Source organism: Pelodiscus sinensis, chromosome 2 (genome assembly GCF_052426305.1).
Source record: "Pelodiscus sinensis isolate ZL-2025 chromosome 2, ASM5242630v1, whole genome shotgun sequence".
Taxonomy (NCBI): domain Eukaryota; kingdom Metazoa; phylum Chordata; order Testudines; family Trionychidae; genus Pelodiscus; species Pelodiscus sinensis.
The window spans coordinates 146,967,346-146,985,820 of NC_143053.1; the positions used below are offsets into that span (position 1 = coordinate 146,967,346).

At 43.7% G+C, this 18,475-nt stretch overlaps 1 protein-coding gene across 1 annotated transcript in view; it reads right to left on the minus strand.

Annotated features, from left to right (window-relative positions):
• Positions 1-18,475, minus strand: part of LOC102447295 (dynein axonemal heavy chain 5-like) — a 290,514-nt gene that overhangs the window by 9,582 nt on the left and 262,457 nt on the right. The window contains exons 74-75 of the mRNA XM_014581788.4: positions 15,079-15,211; positions 2,110-2,318 (exon numbers count right to left, since the gene is read on the minus strand). Coding sequence (XP_014437274.3) covers positions 2,110-2,318; positions 15,079-15,211 — 342 coding nt within the window. The remainder of the gene's footprint in view (positions 1-2,109; positions 2,319-15,078; positions 15,212-18,475) is intronic.

Genomic DNA, 18,475 nt, shown 5'->3' on the forward strand with positions numbered 1-18,475 from the left:
TGTTCAGAAAAAAATGTCTCACCGACGGAAAACTCGACAGCGGTATGGGCAATACAAAAATAAGCTTCTGACTTTTATGTTTGTAATTGCTGACACAAATGAACATTAAAGTCATGTAAACATACAGTATTCAGTGATTCTTCTGTAAACTTTCCAAGTACAGAGAGTGTTACAAATGTGTGTTGTATAGTGGTAAATTTGCAGACTTCTGCAGGCTCTTCCTGAGTTGTTGTGGTCTATTAAGTCCCAGCTTGTTTGGAGACATTTTATTCTGATTACTTGGCTTCTTATTGAGGTATCCAGCTGTCCAGAGCCAACAAGTAGAATACCCATTTTGGCAAACCTGTCCTTAGGCCAAGGCATGAACAAAAAGCAATGAATAAGGCCAGAGTAAAAACTGTCTGTTCTTTTAGTGCAAAAATTTAGCAGTGCTAAGTGAAGATGATATCAGGAAACAATATGAAGTTTGGGCTGTCTAACCATTCCTCAGACAAGCACTAGCTTTTACACCTCATTTCCCATTACCAAAAATAGTGCATCAGCCCTAACAGCAGCAATGGTAAGGTAGATGAAAGAGCAACTGATCAGACAGGGTAATGACAATTCAGGGACATTTTAAAGTGCGTGTAATGGACTCTGAGTATTCTGCACAAAATCACTTGTCAAACTATAACAGCTTCTTTGAACCCAACATATCCTGTCACAGTTTACCATGGGCCTCCTATATCTTGTATTCTGAGCTCTGTAGGACAGGATCCCGGCAGTATAAAATTGTGAGAGTAGACTATTTAGTCTCCAAAACAGTCAGTCCTGATACGCACCCGAAGATATTCAAACAGGAGAATATTTGCCACGTCTATCTCCATCACTAATTGTTCTCTTCTGGGCAACTCCATCAGCTAACCTTTACATTGCTAACATCCATTGCTATTAATAAAGATGCATCTTTAAAATAACTTGGTTCTCCAAAATTGGCCACATGCTGACCCAAGTCTTCTCAAAATCCATCATTTCCAGATGTCACAGTTCTTGGAAATATCTGTTGCATCCTTCCAAAGCAGCCACATGATGAAGGTGTGAGTTCTTCATTCCCCCTTCTTCCACTCTCAGTCCTTCTCTTTGGGTGTGTCTAGACTACATGCCTCCTTCGACGGAGGCATGTAGATTAGCCAGATCGGAAGAGGGAAATGAAGCCGCGATTAAAATAATCGCAGCTTCATTTAAATTTAAATGGCTGCCCCGATCTGCCGATCAGCTGTTTGTCGGCAGATCGGGGGAGTCTGGACGCGATGCCCCGACAAAGAAGCCTTTCTTCATCGACACAGGTAAACCTGGTTTCACGAGGCTTACCTGTGTCGATGAAGAAAGGCTTCTTTGTCGGGGCATCGCGTCCAGACTCCCCCGATCTGCCGACAAACAGCTGATCGGCAGATCAGGGCAGCCATTTAAATTTAAATGAAGCCGCGATTATTTTAATCGCGGCTTCATTCCCTCTTCCGATCTGGCTAATCTACATGCCTCCGTCGAAGGAGGCATGTAGTCTAGACACACCCTTTGTCTCCTTTCTTTTTGTTATGTCAGGATATGCAATATAGGGACTGTGTTCTTCATCTCTCTGTAAATTGCCTAGCACAATGTAAGGTGCTGTTGACATAATAAATAACTCCACATTATGGAACTGGCCCAATAGAGCTCATAGGCAAGTCCTAGTTTACCCATGAAGTCCATGTTTTTCAGGCTTATTTTTTTTAATTGTCATTATTTCATTTTCTGGGGAGCTTTCAATAAATGAACGACAAGCAAATGACTGTTATTGCAAGGAAAGGAGAGGAATGAAAGAGAAAGAAAAAGGGAGTAAGGAGTTGAAATGTGCAGAAGGACATTGAGCCTATTTCAGTACCTTCTATTATCATAACTTGATGGTGCTGCTTCCTGTTATTTCAGCAACAATATTTTGGTCTAATAAACCTGTCATCCTTAAGGTTTAGGGTTTGTTTAACTCAGGACATAAATAAAACCAAGATAGCTGGAAGTTTCCTCAAGTTTACCATTTAGCAGTTATTGCGTAAGATTTAAAATATCATGTTTAAACTAAGTTGGTAACCTTACCTGTGGATTAAAGAATCCTGTCAACCAGAATTGATTTGGTCGACCATCCAGCAGCCAGCTACTAAACTGCTGGTTCCTTTCAAGAAGCTCAGTAAACCAAAACCCTAGAGTAGCAGACTCCCAGGAAATCTTGAACCAAAGCTTTGGAATTCTGGCATCATACATGTTATCCAAAGCATCTCGCAAATCTTCTGACATAATAATGGTTCCTGAATTGTAAATAAAACAGTTACAGAATGAACTTCTCCCCAGCTTCCAAAGGCAATTAAAACTTCTAAGCAATGTACGATTCTATGATTCTACTAAAACCAAAAGGAGCTCTCTTGTTGTGCCTTAATTACACAACTGTTCAAATGAAGTTTTATCAGTTTGCAATTAATTGCAACAAACATATGTCTCAGCCCACAGTTAAAAATGAAAAAAGGATATTTCTTATGATATTAAGTGAAAAAATAAAGAGTTTTTTTCAAACAACTTTCCCTTCCCCCAATTTTTATTCATTGTATTGACATGGTGTTTTTAAATGTGATGAACTGTGTGTATATATATATATATATATATATATATATATATATTATCCCTCTCTCTGATAGTGTGAAGGAAGACCATTAATATATATAGTGGTCTCCCTTTAATATATATATATATAATTATATATAATTAATGGTCTCCCTTCACACTATGAGATAGAGCTGTATACTGTATATGTCATCTACATTCAAATCATGTATCGATAGAGAATATATACATTGCAATTATTTTGTTACAGGTAAATTTATACATTTTCATTACCAAAATAATGAAACAGTAAAGAGATGGCAGGGATACATCAAGTATTCTCTCTTTGGCAGTGGTTTCCATTTTAAAAGGTTAGCATTTAGTGCTTGTAAAATAATTAACTTCACTGTGACTTGCACAATATTCTATTAGCCAGAGGTTCTCAGCCTCTGCCCTGTGGAGTACTTGCTGCTGGTGCACAATGAGCTGTCTGTCCTCCATATTTTGAGCTATTAAATTGTATTAAAAGACACCTAAAATAAATAAAACAACTAGCCCACTATACCACAGTTCTGACTGGAACTTAGGGTATGTCTACACTACAGAGTTAGTTCGAACTAACAGACGTTAGTTCGAATTAACTTTCATAGGCGCTACACCAGCGCTCCGCTAGTTCGAACTTAATTCGAACTAGCGGAGCGCTTAGTTCGAACTAGGAAAACCTCATTTTACGAGGATTAAGCCTAGTTCGAACTAGCTAGTTCGAATTAAGGGGTGTGTAGCCCCTTAATTTGAACTAGTGGGAGGGTAGCCCTCCCCAGGTTTCCCTGGTGGCCACTCTGGCCAACACCAGGGAAAATTGTCTGCCCCCCTCCCGGCCCCGGACCCCTTAAAGGGGCACGGGCTGGCTACGGTGCCCGTGCCAGGTGCAAGCCTGCCAGCACCCAGCCAGCAGACCCTGCACCTGGTACGGATTGAGCCAGCCACCCGATGCCCCCCAGCCCTCCCCCTCTTCCCGGGACCAGGCTGGCGGCTCCCGGGAGCTTGCCTGGGACCGCAAGAGGCGGGCACCTGCCTGGGCTAGTGCAGACATCGTGGACCTCGTCCATGATCTCCACACTAGGCACATGAAAGTGGCCAGCTATGGCAGGAGAGCTGCCAGCCTGGCCACCCAGGAGCAGGTGTGCAAGAGAATCAAGGGGGGCCACTGAGACCCCCGACCCTGAGCCCTGAGCTTACAATGGCCGTCCTGGGTCAGACCAAAGGTCCATCTAGCCCAGTAGCCTGTCTGCCGACAGCGGCCAACCCTAGGGATGCTGGAGGGGATGGACCGAAGACAGTGACCAAGCCATTTGTCTCGTGCCATCCCTCTCCAGCCTTCCACAAACCTTGGGCAGGGACACCACTCCTACCCCCTGGCTAATAGCACTCCATGGACCCAACCTCTATGACTTGATCTTACTTCCCTTTAAACTCTGTTCTAGTTCTAGCCTTCACAGCCTCCTGCAGCAAGGAGTTCCACAGGTTGACTCTTTGCTTTGTGAACAACAACTTTCTGTTACTAGTTTGAAGCCTGCTACCCATTCCTTTCCTTTGGTGTCCTCTAGTCCTTCTTTATGGGAACTAATGAAGAACTTTTCTGTATTCACCCTCTCTACCCAACTCCTGCTTTTATAGACCTCTATCCTGTCCCCCCTCCGTCTCCTCTTTTCTAAGCTGAAAAGTCCCAGTCTCTTTAGCCTCTCATCATATGGGACCTGTTGCCAACCTCTGATCATTTTAGTTGCCCTCCCCTCTCCTAGCCTCTCTCTTCCCCTCTCCCACCTCCTTTTCCCAGTCTCCCCCAGGTTTGTTCAATAAAGACAGATTCCATTTTGGAAGACACGTTATCTTTATTTTGTACATCAAGAAGAGGGGCTAGGTAAGGGTAAGTGGAAGGAGATGAGGGAGGAATGGGGCACGAGCCCCCGATAGGGAGGACTGGGCTGGCTCTGCAGGCTTCTGGGGGTGGAAGCTCTCCTGCAGCCCCCCAATTGCCTCCTCTCCCCAGATGGCAGCCTGCGGCAAGTGCAGCCGGGCTGATTGCCGAGTGCTGTGATGTGCCCAGTGTGGGTACTCCGGGCACTCCAAGCCAGGACTGCTTTGCAAGCGGGGCACCCCTGAGAACTGTCTGTCCGGGGTGGGGGTCGGGACCCTTTAAGCACAGCCCTCGACTAGCCTGAGACAGCATCTCCACGCTCTAAGTCCTCCTCTGATGCCTTGCCAGCACTGCTTCCGGCCATCCTTAAGCTCGGTTCAGGGTCCACTTAATGTGGACATGCTAGTTTGAATTAGCAAAACGCTAATTCGAACTAGTTTTTTAGTCTGGATCCGTTAGTTCGAATTAGCTTAGTTCGAATTAACTAATTCGAACTAAGGTCGTTTGAATTAACGTTGTAGTGTAGACATACCCTTAGATATCACCACAATACAAGTTACAATGATATTTCAATATAAACAACTGCTGTAGTTACCACAGGGATTGTATGTCATTGCAGATGGAAGGAGATGGCCTGTGGAACTGTACACAGGAGGGAAAGGAAGGTGAACTGAATGGGAAGGCAAATGATCCGGCAGATTCTTGCTGTTTTCGGGTTTGGTTCACACTGTGGAAACCTCTTTCTTACACTATTCTCTGGTTCACATAGATAAAACTTGACTAGCCAGGGGTGAGAAAATGAGTGGTGTGTCCAGGAACCAAACTTATTCCATAGTTTAGGTGTACTCCTGGATTCCTTGCCAACACTAAGCTCTGACAGCAGTATCCATGAATAGTGTTTTCTACTTTCTACAATTGGCTGTAAGGCTCCATCACTCTCTGGAAAACAATGACCTGGCTTAGTTATTCCTGTCTTTGTTGCTACCTGTCTGTCTTAGGCAAGAAACTGCTAGCTTTTAGGAAACTCCAATGAGTACAGAACACTACAGCACATCTCTTCAGCAACACTGGTTTTCTGTGGACCATTGAGTCAAGTTCAAGTTCTTAGTCCTTATCTAGAAGGTGCTCAAGGGCCTAAGTCCAGAATATCTAAAAGATAATCTAATGCTCTGGGATCAAGACCATTGTTAACAACTTCACTCCACTGCCACTAAAAGTAAAGCTTGTCTGTAAAGGAGATAGAACTCTCTCAGTCGGAGACAATGGAACAAACTCCTCCAGGAATCATCCCAAGAGTATCACAAACCTCACCACCTTTTCTCCACATTCAAGAGTCATTTCTTCAACCTGGCCTCCTCTAACATAAACACAGCAGAATTTACATTACAAAAAAGCACCAAAAACATTTCTCTGCGCACACAATTCTCTCCTTCTAAGGTGAGGGTGAGGGAGAAGAAAGACCCACACATGACTGATGTAAATTGCACCACAAAATGCACTCAAACAATACACTGATGAGTATGGAAAACAGATTAGAAAAGTATAAGGGACCATAATGGACCCTCTGCCAGCAGAAGTTAGCTAGAGTTCATTGCTCTCTGGGCACTCCTCCTCCCCATGCGGACACAACCAACAACCAGGGGCTGTGACAGGGGGAGCCAGCTATGCCCTCTCTACCCCCATTAGGTAGTTCCCTGTGCTATAGCCTCCTAGTTAGCAGGACACACCCAGACTCTGCTCCCAGTGCACTATGTGACAGACTCCCAAGGCTATGTGTACATTGCACTGTAGTTCAAAATAAGATATGCAATTTGAGCTACGCAACTTGCATACCTTATTTTGATCTTATTTCGAAATAGCTTATTGCATAATTTAGTGCTGTCTACACAGCACTAAATTCTGAAATAGCCCACTATTCCAAAACGTCCCTTACTCCTCATGGAATGAGACTTACAGGGACGTCAGAATAGAGAGCCCAAAATAATGGGCTTGCTGTGAAGATGCGGGATAGCTATTTCAGGATACTCCAGTATCCCAAAATAGCGTCGCAGTGTAGACATAGCCCAAGAGAGCAGTGTGGACCAAGGAGTCTGCCACGACATCTTGGAACACTATTTCAAATGTCCTTCTGGAATGACTCATGAGTGCCGCTGAAAATAACAAACCGGACTTCTGTTAACAAACATGAAACAAGCTTAACAAAAGAGCTGTAGAGGCTAAGAAGATGTGCTCATTGCCCTGGCCTTAGCTATGTGAGTGAGGGCGTGTGAGTGAGGGGGCGTGAGCTTTGGCAGCAAGGATATACTACTTGAGTTCCAGCACCAGGGCAGACTGAATGCCATCTGTGGGTGTTGCTATGCATTCCTGCAGCTCATATGCTTTGGTTAAAACAGTGAGGAGAAACGGAATTAATTACCAAATGAGAGGGCAAGATCCATCTATTCCAGAAGAGGAACACTCAGATAACAAGGACTGGAAAGCAGACACGGGGTGGGTTGAGTGACTAATGAAACACCATACATTTCTGCTATGTAACTAATAGAACACGGGAAGCAGTCCACTGTAACGGGGCTAGCTGAACATTTTATGAATGTAATGTGACTGGCTGAAATGTTCTATGAACTTCACTTGCCTGCTGTTTATAACAGTTATTTTTGGATTTTATGTAGTCGGGTTCCCTTTCATGCGTGCAATGAAGCCCATATTAAGATGACAGATTAAAGGTCACATCATTTAAAGTGCTCGGAAGGGGCGTTTTGATATTTCTGAAATAATTTGTACTGTAACCATCTTGCACATAGATCGGAGCTTTTAAGGCAGGTTTCTAGCCTCTCTCACTCTGATGTCTGCACTATGATTTCCGTGCTTGCACATACATACACATGCTAGCTCTTTTCAAGCTAGGGAAAATATGAGTAGCAGGGTAGCTGTGGTCACACTGGCAAGGGCAGTAGAGCATCGCGGAGCTGAGTCAGGCACACATACAAAGCACCCCAGCTTGTCGAGTAGCCTCTTTAGGCCTTTCCAAATGCTTCCAACTACTGTGCAGAGAAAGAGGCACTGTAAAGCTCCCATGGGTATGCAATTCAACACTGAACGAGATTATAGTTTTAGTTGCTAATTAAAGTAATTATGTTAAATAGCTGCACAGCTACATCCTAGCACATTTATACTAATCTGTAGCTCTGGTTTCAGTGACTCACCACGTAAGAGAATGAAAGCTTTGTTCGGTTTATTTATCTGAAGGCTTGGCAGAATTCATTTTTTTCATCATTTTGATGGATAAGATATGCTTATTTTTCAAATTTTTAGCAATTTAAATCTTTATAGTTGCATGACATTATGGGGTTTAAGCACTATTTAAATTCTCACAATTGTGGGAACAATTATTTAATGATGGCAGACAATGAAATTCAAAAAGTTAAGGCTTTATAACGGGTAAAACACAAATTGTCAATGTCACATATCAAAATGTATAAAGTAAATGTCCTTAAATCTAACCCATGAGTTAAGCAGCATTTTTCTTATTTTGCCTAGCTGTAAGTTTTGATTGTAGACGGAATTAGTTTGTCATTTATTTGTGTGTGTCCAGTGAAATTGATACTCACTGACATCTACTGATACAAATTTAATCCCTGCAGGCCTAATTATGTGTGAATAGTAATCCCTTGTTACCATTTATGCTCACACCTTTCTCTATAAAAAGCTGGATCTGGATATCCTGAAATATGGGAAGTTTTGGATTTGGACCACAATTTTGAACCTGTTCATTTGGAAGAATTTGTCTTCAGCTAGGAAGGTGAAGATCCAGATGTGCAACTTGAAATAGTGGCTGGGTTCTTAAACTTTGGCATTAGCTAGGCCTGGAGTTTCCAAACCTGATTCTCTTTTCATGTGCATAGATGTTGTCAGGGCTGATCCCCACTCTGGCACTACAAGTGCAGAAGATTGGGGCCTGCAAGGGACCTTACATACCTTGCCTCTATAGGCTTTGCTTACAAACTCCCCCACCTCCTGAGTTACTGACTTTGGGGGGTAGTGCCACCATCAAGTGATTTAACCTGAGTTTAACCCCTTAGTCACCAGGTGCTGGCCAGCACTCCTTCTATCCATCACAGATGTAAATAAAGAACAATCCAACAATCACCAGGTCCTGATGAAATGCATCTCAGGATACTCAAGGAGCTGATAGAGGAGGTATCTGAGCCTTTAGCTATGATCTTTGAAAAATCATGGAAGACAGGGGAGATTCCAGAAGACTGGAAAAGGGCAAATATTGTGCCCATCTATAAAAAGGGGAATAAGAACAACCCAGGAAACTACAGACCGGTAGTTTAACATCTGTCCCAGGGAAGATAATGGAGCAGGTAATTAAGGAAATCATATGCAAACACTTGGAAGGTAATAAAGTGATAGGGAATAGCCAGCATGGGTTTGTGAAGAACAAGTCATGCCAAACTAATCTGATAGCTTTCTTTGATAGGATAACGAGCCTTGTGGATAAGGGAGAAGCGGTGGATGTCATATACCTAGACTTTAGTAAGGCATTTGATACGGTCTCGCATGATATTCTTATTGATAAACTAGGCAAATATAACTTAGATAGGGCCACGATAAGGTGGGTGCATAATTGGCTGGATAACCGTAGTCAGAGAGTTGTTGTTAACGGTGCTAAATCCTGCTGGAAAGGGATAACAAGTGGAGTTCCGCAAGGGTCTGTTTTGGGACATGTACTGTTCAATATCTTCATCAATGATATAGATATTGGGATAGAGAGTACACTTATTAAGTTTGCAGATGATACCAAACTGGGTGTGGTTGCAACTTCTTTGGAGGATAGGGACATAATTCAAAATGACCTTAGCAAGTTAGAGAAATGGTCAGAGGTAAACAGGATGAGGTTTAATAAAGAGAAATGCAAAGTGCTCCACTTAGGAAGGAACAATCAGTTCCATACATACAAGATGGGAAGCGACTGTCTAGGAAGGAGCATGGCGGAAAGGGATCTAGGGGTCATAGTGGACCACAAGTTGAATATGAGTCAACAGTGTGATGCTGTTGCAAAAAAAGCAAATATGGTTTTAGGTTGTATCAACAGGTGTGTTGTAAGCAAAACTCGTGAAGTCATTCTGCCACTCTACTCTGCACTAGTTAGGTCTCAGCTGGAATACTGTGTCCAGTTCTGGGCTCCACATTTCAAGAAAGATGTGGAGAAATTGGAAAGGGTACAGAGAAGAGCGACAAGAATGATTAAAGGTCTAGAGAACATGACCTATGAAGCCAGGCTTCATGAACTGAGCTTGTTTAGTTTGGAAAAAAGAAGATTAAGGGGGGACATGGTAGCGGTTTTCAAATATCTAAAAGGGTGTCACAAGGAGGAAGGAGAAAATGTGTTCCTCTTGGTTTCTGAGGACAGGACAAGGAGTAATGGGCTTAAAGTGAAGCAAGGGAGATTTAGATTGGACATTAGGAAAAAATTCCTAACTGTCAGGGTGGTCAAATATTGGAATAAATTGCCAAGGGAGGTGGTGGAATCTCCCTCTCTGGAGATATTTAAGAACAGGTTAGTTAGACATCTGTCAGGGATGGTGTAGACGGAGCTTGGTCCTGCCTTGAGGGCAGGGGACTGGACTCGATGACCTCTCGAGGTCCCTTCCAGTCCTATAATTCTATGATTCTATGATTCTATAACTGAAGCAAGGAAGTTATACAAAGATAAAACCCATGTGAATGAAAGGAGAATCAAGCCTCTAGTGCCTATATTTTGATAGCGCACATAAATAGTTGTCATGGTTACCAAACTGTGCTTTAGACACCTTTTTGTGTCTCTGACATGCACCCCTCAAGTGACAGATTTTGCTACCTTCACCTCATCTGGGTGAAGCCACACATTCCTACCACAAGCCTCTCTGGGCTACAGCCGCTGTGTTTACTAATGTAGCAAAGCAGATCACAGCAGCCCCTGCCCTTCGCTTGTGTCTCTGTTAGGTCCATAAAGGCACTTGAGGGTTAGTAAACACTGGTGTAGCTTATTCATAGGCTTGTTTCCACCATCATTTCACCATGTACAGTTGGCCCTTCACCATGTGCAGGCAGGGCTGCTTCCCTGCTGCCACTCACCGCCTTTTTCCTTTTTTTTTTTTCTGCTGCCCCCCTTGGCGTCCTGCCTTTGAGGCTTTTCTACAGCCTCAGGCAAAGTCAGCTGCAGCTGTCTCTGCTTCCCCAATTAGGGCCAGGTTACTCCAGCCACCTCTAATTTATTGTCTTATATGGGAGCTGGCGTGACAGAGGGCTCAGTCAGCAACCCAGCACCTGTCAGAACCAACCATGTTAACCCAACAGGCCCAAACAAGTTCTGCTCCTGTAAAACCTTTGCTCTGGGAGCCTGTGACAGTGGCTGATGAGTGTGACTCTCAAACAATTGCTTCAGAACAAAGCCATATTTATTCATTCACTCAAAGGTACACGGGATTCAGAGCAAAGGGTAAAAGCAACAAAAGCCTATACTCAAATTTACCTCACTCTTAATCGTTCTTTGAAAAGTTCTATTCAGCCCACTTACTGCCATTTCTAGGCTAGAAAAAGCAGACTGCCCCGCTGCAGTATGCTCTCTGTCCCTCCTTGCATCCCTTCCAGGAGAGGAATGTGCTCTCTGAGTGGCTCATGGCAACACACCCAATTCTTTTTCTTTTCTAGGCCTGATTTCTTTAAATGGCTAAGTGCCCACTTCGATCCTGGACTTGGGCATGGGAAGAGTGAAGCTTACCAGCTTGGCTGGAGCTAAGCAGGGGCACTTCCCACTTCATAACTTCCTCCATAGTTCCCTCAAGGACTGTTGGTATTCTCACATCCTGTATCTTATCTTCACACTTCTTTTGTCTCCTGTTTGTTTTGCCCATCCCCAACAACCTCCTTGGATATAGCCAGGTAGGCTACCACCACCAAGGTAAACTGAGATGCATTCTCCACAATAGCTATTTATTCTAGTCCATAAAACTGCTGTCATTTGAAAAAATAATAATCACACATCATTTAGCCTTGCAGATTGTCTTGAAAATGTATCAGCATAGGTATCAAAGCTACATGCCCACACATTATCATGATGAAAGATGATAAAACAATATAATATGTATTTACACACAGAGAGAGAGAAAGAGAGAGAGAGAGAGAGAGCCATGCCACACCATGCCAGTAGAACAGGGGGGAACAAAAGGGACTCCACGGGCTGGATCTGGCCTCCCAAGTGGGTTGATCCGGCCCGGAGAGGCCCTGTCGCTCCCCCACCCTCAGGTCAATTAGGGTCCAGTGGGCGGGGGAGTGCGCAAAGCTTCCTCCCGCCCTGCAAGGAGCACCCAGCACTTTGAAGCACCTAGCACTCCTCGCAGGGAGGGAGGAGACATCATACGCTCCCCCATCCCCAAGCCCTGATTGGCCTGGGGGCAGGAGGAGCGCCCTCCACCCTCCCCTCACCCGGCGAGAAGTGCACAGCACTTCAAAGTGCCATACACTCGCACAGGGTGGGGGCAGGGCGAAGGAAGCTTTGCGCAACTCCCTCGTCCCCAGGCCCTGATTGGCCTGGGAGTGGGGGAGCGTGCGAAGCCTCCTCCCACCCTGTGAGGAGCGCATGGCGCTTTGAAGTGTCGCATGCTCCTCGCAGGGTGGGGGTAGGGCGGGAGGAGTGCCTCCCGCCCCCAGGCCAATCGGTGAAGATTCTGAAGGGCGCTTCTGGGCACCTGGCTGTTCTCTCTCCTCCCTATGGGCTGTGCCCAGCTTCTGCACATCAGAAGGTGGTGAGTACCGGCTGGAGGACTCAGTGCAGCTGGTGGCCAGAGAGCAGCAGCAGATTCCCCTTAAAAATGCCACTTCTCCTGGCAGCGCAGCCTCCCTCTGCTCCTCCGGAGTCCTCTAGCCAGCACTTGCACAACATACTGCCACCTGCACCTCTTGCCTGCTCCCATGAGGCTGCAGGAGAACTTATGTTTGTATGTGCAGATATTCATAACTCAGATATTGGAAACTCAGGGAGTATGTACAAAAGTATCTTTGAAAAAGATAATCAGAGGAGCCAGCCTACCTCTGGATAAGAAGAATAAAAGAATGGAAATTAGGAATTATTGGGACAAAATGTTCTTGAGTTACGAGATGACAAAACACATTAGCTTTTATTCCCCTTGAAAAAACGTTTATTTTCCAATTACCACATTTTATGAATGCTTTATTGAATGTTCCCAAACATCCCCAAATAAAATTATCCTCTAGAAGAGGAATACCTGGATGACTCCTTATGTGATTCCCATATAGCCATTGTGGGAATCAATGGGGGAGAGAACAAAGAACTCTTCCATTCAAATGCACAGGCCCCCATCATCTGAGTTAAACAAAAATGTCATTATCTTTAGCAGTGTTAGAGCTCTTTTCATCTTTGCAGCCAGTCATTAGAAGTCAATAGGATCCTACACTGTAGGAAACAATGCTTTTAATCTGGTTGCTAACACAGCAAGATCAGCTCACTGAGCTCCAACTTCTCCTCTTGTAAAATGGAGGAGATAAAATTATATGTCTAGTTTACCATGTTCTTTTCTGATCTAACCAAACTATGTTTGTAAAATGCCATGTGTAATGTATGTAAAGCATTATGACTCATTGGAATCACAGTGGGAATAGAATTCAGTCTCACCCTACCTTCAGCTATCATTCCTCCTGGCTATCTGGCCTATTGACTGAAACATGATACTTCGTCTTATTTTTTGTAAAGATGAATGTCAGCTTCGACAACTACACATCTGAGGAACTCCACAAGGTACTTATCAGGCACATAAACTTATATTATGTCTGCAAGGGGCCATGGATACTTCAGGATTATGATAGTGCAGCTTAGGAAACACATATGACACTAATGTGGTATTTAAGAGGCACCCGAAGCTACCATACTAGCCAGTGTGCATTAGATAGATCGTTGCAGAGCTCAAAACATATGTTGAAAAGGCTTTTAATATATATTAAATCTGCAACTGAAACCTATAAAGACTAGCAAAAGGCACCAGTACTCAGCTAAGGCAACATATTAATCATGTGTGGGATTTCCAAAGTAAGCTTTTTCTAAGTTACACTTGTCAGCAAGGTGTCCTTGTTTTGAACCTCCACTGCTTTATCTCCCAGAAACTTTGACTCATTTTTCTCAAGCTTTACACCCTGGCATAAATTTATGCCTGAAAAATATTCCAGCAGCAGTAGTATTAATTTTGTAATATTAGGGTGGTCAACACTTTCGTTATAATGGAATGGTGTGTTTGATCTTAAGAGTTTTTTCACAATGAACATGACAGTAACTTCTGAAGTCTACACTGACTTTAATTTTCTTTCTCTTGCTTTCCATTTAGGTCTTGTCATTTATGTATTCCACAGGTATATACATTTTACTAACACTGTTAATATAACAATGTCTGTGGAACAATCACTCAGACCCAGTCAGCTACAAAAGCAAATTTTAATTTATTATAAGTTTATGTAAGGACTTTCGGGAAGATTTCAGTTTTCTCAAGTAATAAGTTAACAGGAAAAAGATCTCTCCCTACTAACAGTGTAAATAACTATGTAAAATACTTAGCGCACATGACACATACATCTAGAACTTACTGTATGGCTTTCACTTTGCATGAAGTAGGCAATTCCAAGAGTCTTCCATACAAGTACAAAACAATAAGCTGACAAAAACAAATAGGGGACTTAACTAGTAGGCTCCCACAGGGATCAATCCTGGGTCCAGTACTACTCGATATTTTCATGAATGAATCGGATAATGGAATGAATAGTGCTCTTATAAAATCTGTGGATGACACCAAGATTTACTTCCATGTACTGAAAAAAAACCCTTCTTAGGCTTTTCTTTTGGGAGTCTGGTTTTATATTCTCATTCAATCTAAGCATTGTGCCAGATGGTCAAAATGGGAGGTTGGAAGCAGAAAACCGAAAGCATCATAAGCCTTCATTCCACTACTGCTCATCTCTTACCTTCAGCTAAGTTCTACCATCCCTAACATGCAGAATGCCACTGCCTGCCTGCTAATTATTATGTAATTTTGTAACTAGCCTTCTTCTTAGGTCTATAAAATTAAGGCTCAGTTTGAATCATTTTGGCATACATTTTAGGACCCCAATCCTGCAATTTGTAGCACATGGGGACATGTCTGCACTGAGTAGTTATTTGGAAATAACTCCCCATATTTCAAAATAACAAGGTAAACATCCACACTACCACGCCTATTTCGAAATAACAACTCCTGCTTGTGAAGAGGAATAAGCTTATTTCAAAATAGTTATTCTGGAAGTTAATATTTTGAAATAACCTAGCAGTATAGACATAGCCAGGCACGCAGTGCAGCTCTGTAAAGATGGACTGGCTTCAGTGGGATTCAAGTGGGCGTATCAGTGCTGCAGTGCACAGTGACTTGCAGGACCAGAGCACCATAAATCAATGTAGATGTGGGAGCATGTTAGTGCTGTAATATTGTTATAATCCTTTAGAAATTAAAGCGCTAAGATTATACACTTACCATCTATGGCCAGTTTGAGATCAGTCAATGTTGTACGAACTCTTGATATAACATGCTGCATACGGTCAATTTCCTGACGTAGAAATATATTTAAGGGTTGAATTGCTCCCATCTTTAGAAACTGGGCTTTCACCTAAACAGAGTTTAGAAAAAACATAGCTATTATAGCTATATAGCAATACACATATCTACAAATATGGTAACAATTTGAAAAGCACAAAGGTATTTTTTAAAATTGTACCTAAAAAACCCTTACAACCTTCCCACCCCTGACAAAGTAACAGATTGTCAGTGCTCATCCTGTGCCAGCTTTCTGGTCTAGTATGTTGTAGCTCATCAGGCCTAGTAAAAAGGAGCTTTGTCTCAAAGAAGGGGAGATTGCCAGCTTTTGGAAGGGGCACAGCATTTACTTCTGTGCTCTAACCTTAGAGTTACAAACACCATAGTTTCGAACTGACTGATCAATCACACAACTCGTTTGGAACTCGAAATACAGTCAGACATGTCCAAGACAAAAAAAAAAAAAAGCAGCAAATACGGTACAGAACTGTGGTAAATGTAAACTACTAAAATATAAAGGGAAAGGTTAAAAAAAAGAGTTGACATTGTAAGGAATCTGGTTCCGTGCTTGTTTCGTTTAGATTAAGACAGTTATAAGCAGCATTGTACTTCTGCACAGTCAAGTTTCAAAGCTGTATTAAGTCAATGTTCAGTTGCAAACTTTTGAAAGAAACCGCCATAATGCCTTGTTCAAAGTTACAAACATTTTATTCCTGAAATGTTTGTAACTCTGAGGTTCTCCTGTATCTTTGCTAGGTCCCAAATAATAGCCTTAAAAATACTAGTGTATGGAAGAATTATCTTTAGGAAACTTTTATATATTTGTAAAATATATTAACTGCATTTTCTCTCCCTCTTTTGGGCCTGTAGAATTAAAGTGAGAGGGAGCCTGCCTTTATTGTTAAGAGGGATATATAAAAATATGTAAATATTTGGGGAGATTTTTTTTAAAAGCACCTACCTCAGTCAGGATGCTAAGTCTAGGTAACTGCATTAAAAGGTAAGTAAAGCCACCATGGGTATACAGATATCACTGAATTCTTCAGACTGCACCACTGTATAGAGTATTTTATATATATCTAATAGGATAGATGAAAATCTTTAGTGATATTTTATAGATTTTTTTTCTGTTTAGGGTAGAGTTTTTAGAAGGCAGAGTTCTTTTTTTCTGTTAAGGGTAGAGTCTTAACTGATGTAAGGTAAGTCTACACTGCACGGCTAATTTGGGATACCCCACATCTACACAAGCTGCCCATGATTTTGAAATATTTTTGAAATAATGGGTGCGCTATTTTGCCATCCTGGTAAACCTCATTCCATGAGGGATAAGGAATGGCTTGAAATAGTGCGTTATTTTGAAATTTGGCGCTGTGTAGGCACACCACATTTCAAAAATAAGGTATTTCCAAATAGATTTGAGATAAGATACACAATTTGCATAGCTCAAATTGCATATCTTATTTCTAGTGCTGTGTAGCTGCACATGTAGGGTATGTCTACACTACAGCGCTAATTCGAACTAACTTAGTTCGAATTAATTAATTCATTCGAACTAAGCTAATTCGAACTAACGCATCCAGACTAAAAAACTAGTTCGAATTAGCATTTTGCTAATTTGAACTAGCATGTCCACATTAAGTGGACCCTGAACCGGGATTAAGGATGGCTGGAAGCAGTGCCGGCAGGGCATCAGATGAGGATTTAGAGCGTGGAGCTGCTGCCTCAGGCTAGCTGAGGGCTGTGCTTAAAGGGACCCAACCCCCACCCCGGACAGACAGTTCTCAGGGGTGCCCCGCTTGCAAAGCAGTCCTGGCTTGGAGTGTCCTGAGTGCCCACACTGGGCACATCACAGCACTCGGCCATCAGACCGGCTGCACTTGCCGCAGGCTGCCATCTGGGGAGAGGGGGCAATGGGGGGCTGCAGGAGAGCTTCCACCCCCAGAAGCCCACAGAGCCAGCCCAGTCCTCCCCATCGGGGGCTCGTACCCCATTCCTCCCTCACCTCCTTCCATTTACCCTTCCCTAGCCCCTCTTCCTGATGTACAAAATAAAGAAAACGTGTGGTCAAAAATAGAATCTCTCTTTATTGAACAAAACTCGGGGAGACTGGGAAAAGGAGGTGGGAGAGGGGAAGAGAGAGGGTGGGAGAGGGGAGGGCAACTAAAATGATCAGAGGTTTGGAAGAGGTCCCATATGAAGAGAGGCTGAAGAGACTGGGACTTTTCAGTTTAGAAAAGAGGAGACTGAGGGGGGATAGGATAGAGGACTATAAAAGCATGAGTGGGGTGGAGAGGGTGCATCAAGAAAAGTTCTTCATTAGTTCCCATAAAAGAAGGACTAGAGGACACCAAAGGAAAGGAATGGGTAGCAGGCTTCAAACTAGTAACAGAAAGTTGTTCTTCACAAAGCAAAGAGACAACCTGTGGAACTCCTTGCTGCAGGAGGCTGTGAAGGCTAGATCTAGAACAGCGTTTAAAGAGAAGTGAGATAAAGTGATGGAGGTTGGGTCCATGGAGTGCTATTAGCCAGGGGGTAGGAGTGGTGTCCCTGCCCAAAGTTTGTGGAAGGCTGGAGAGGGATGGCTTGAGACAAATGGCTTGGTCACTGTCTTCGGTCCATCCCCTCCAGGGTCCCTAGGGTTGGCCGCTGTCAGCAGACAGGCTACTGGGCTAGATGGACCTTTGGTCTGACCCAGGACGGCCATTGTAAGCTCAGGGCTCAGGGTCGGAGGTCTCAGTGGACCACCTTGATTTTCATGCACACCTGCTCCTGGGTGGCCAGGCTGGCAGCTCTCCTGCCCTAGACGGCCACTTTCCTGTGCCTAGTGCGGAGGTCGTGGACGAGGGCCACGATGTCTGCACTAGACCAGGCGGGTGCCCGCCTCTTGTGGTCCTGGGCAAGCTCCCGGGAGCCGCCAGCCTGGTCCCGGGAAGAGGGGGAGGGCTGGGGGGCATCGGGTGGCTGGCTCGAGCCGTACCAGGTGCAGGGTCTGCTAGCTGGGTGCTGGCAGGCTTGCACCTGGCATGGGCACCGTAGCCAGCCCATGCCCCTTTAAGAGGTCCAGGGCCAGGAGGGGGGCAATAGAGTTTCCCTGGTGTTGGCCAGAGTGGCCACCAGGGAAAGCTGGGGAGGGCTAGCCTCCCACTAGTTTGAATTAAGGGTCTACAGAGCCCTTAATTCGAACTAGTAAGTTCGAACTAGGCTTAATCCTCGTGGAATGAGGATTACCTAGTTCGAACTAAGCGCTCCGTTAGTTCGAATTAACTTTGTAGTGTAGACATACCCGTAGACACTTTGGAAAATGGAACTTAGGAACCTCAGTTACTCAGATACATTT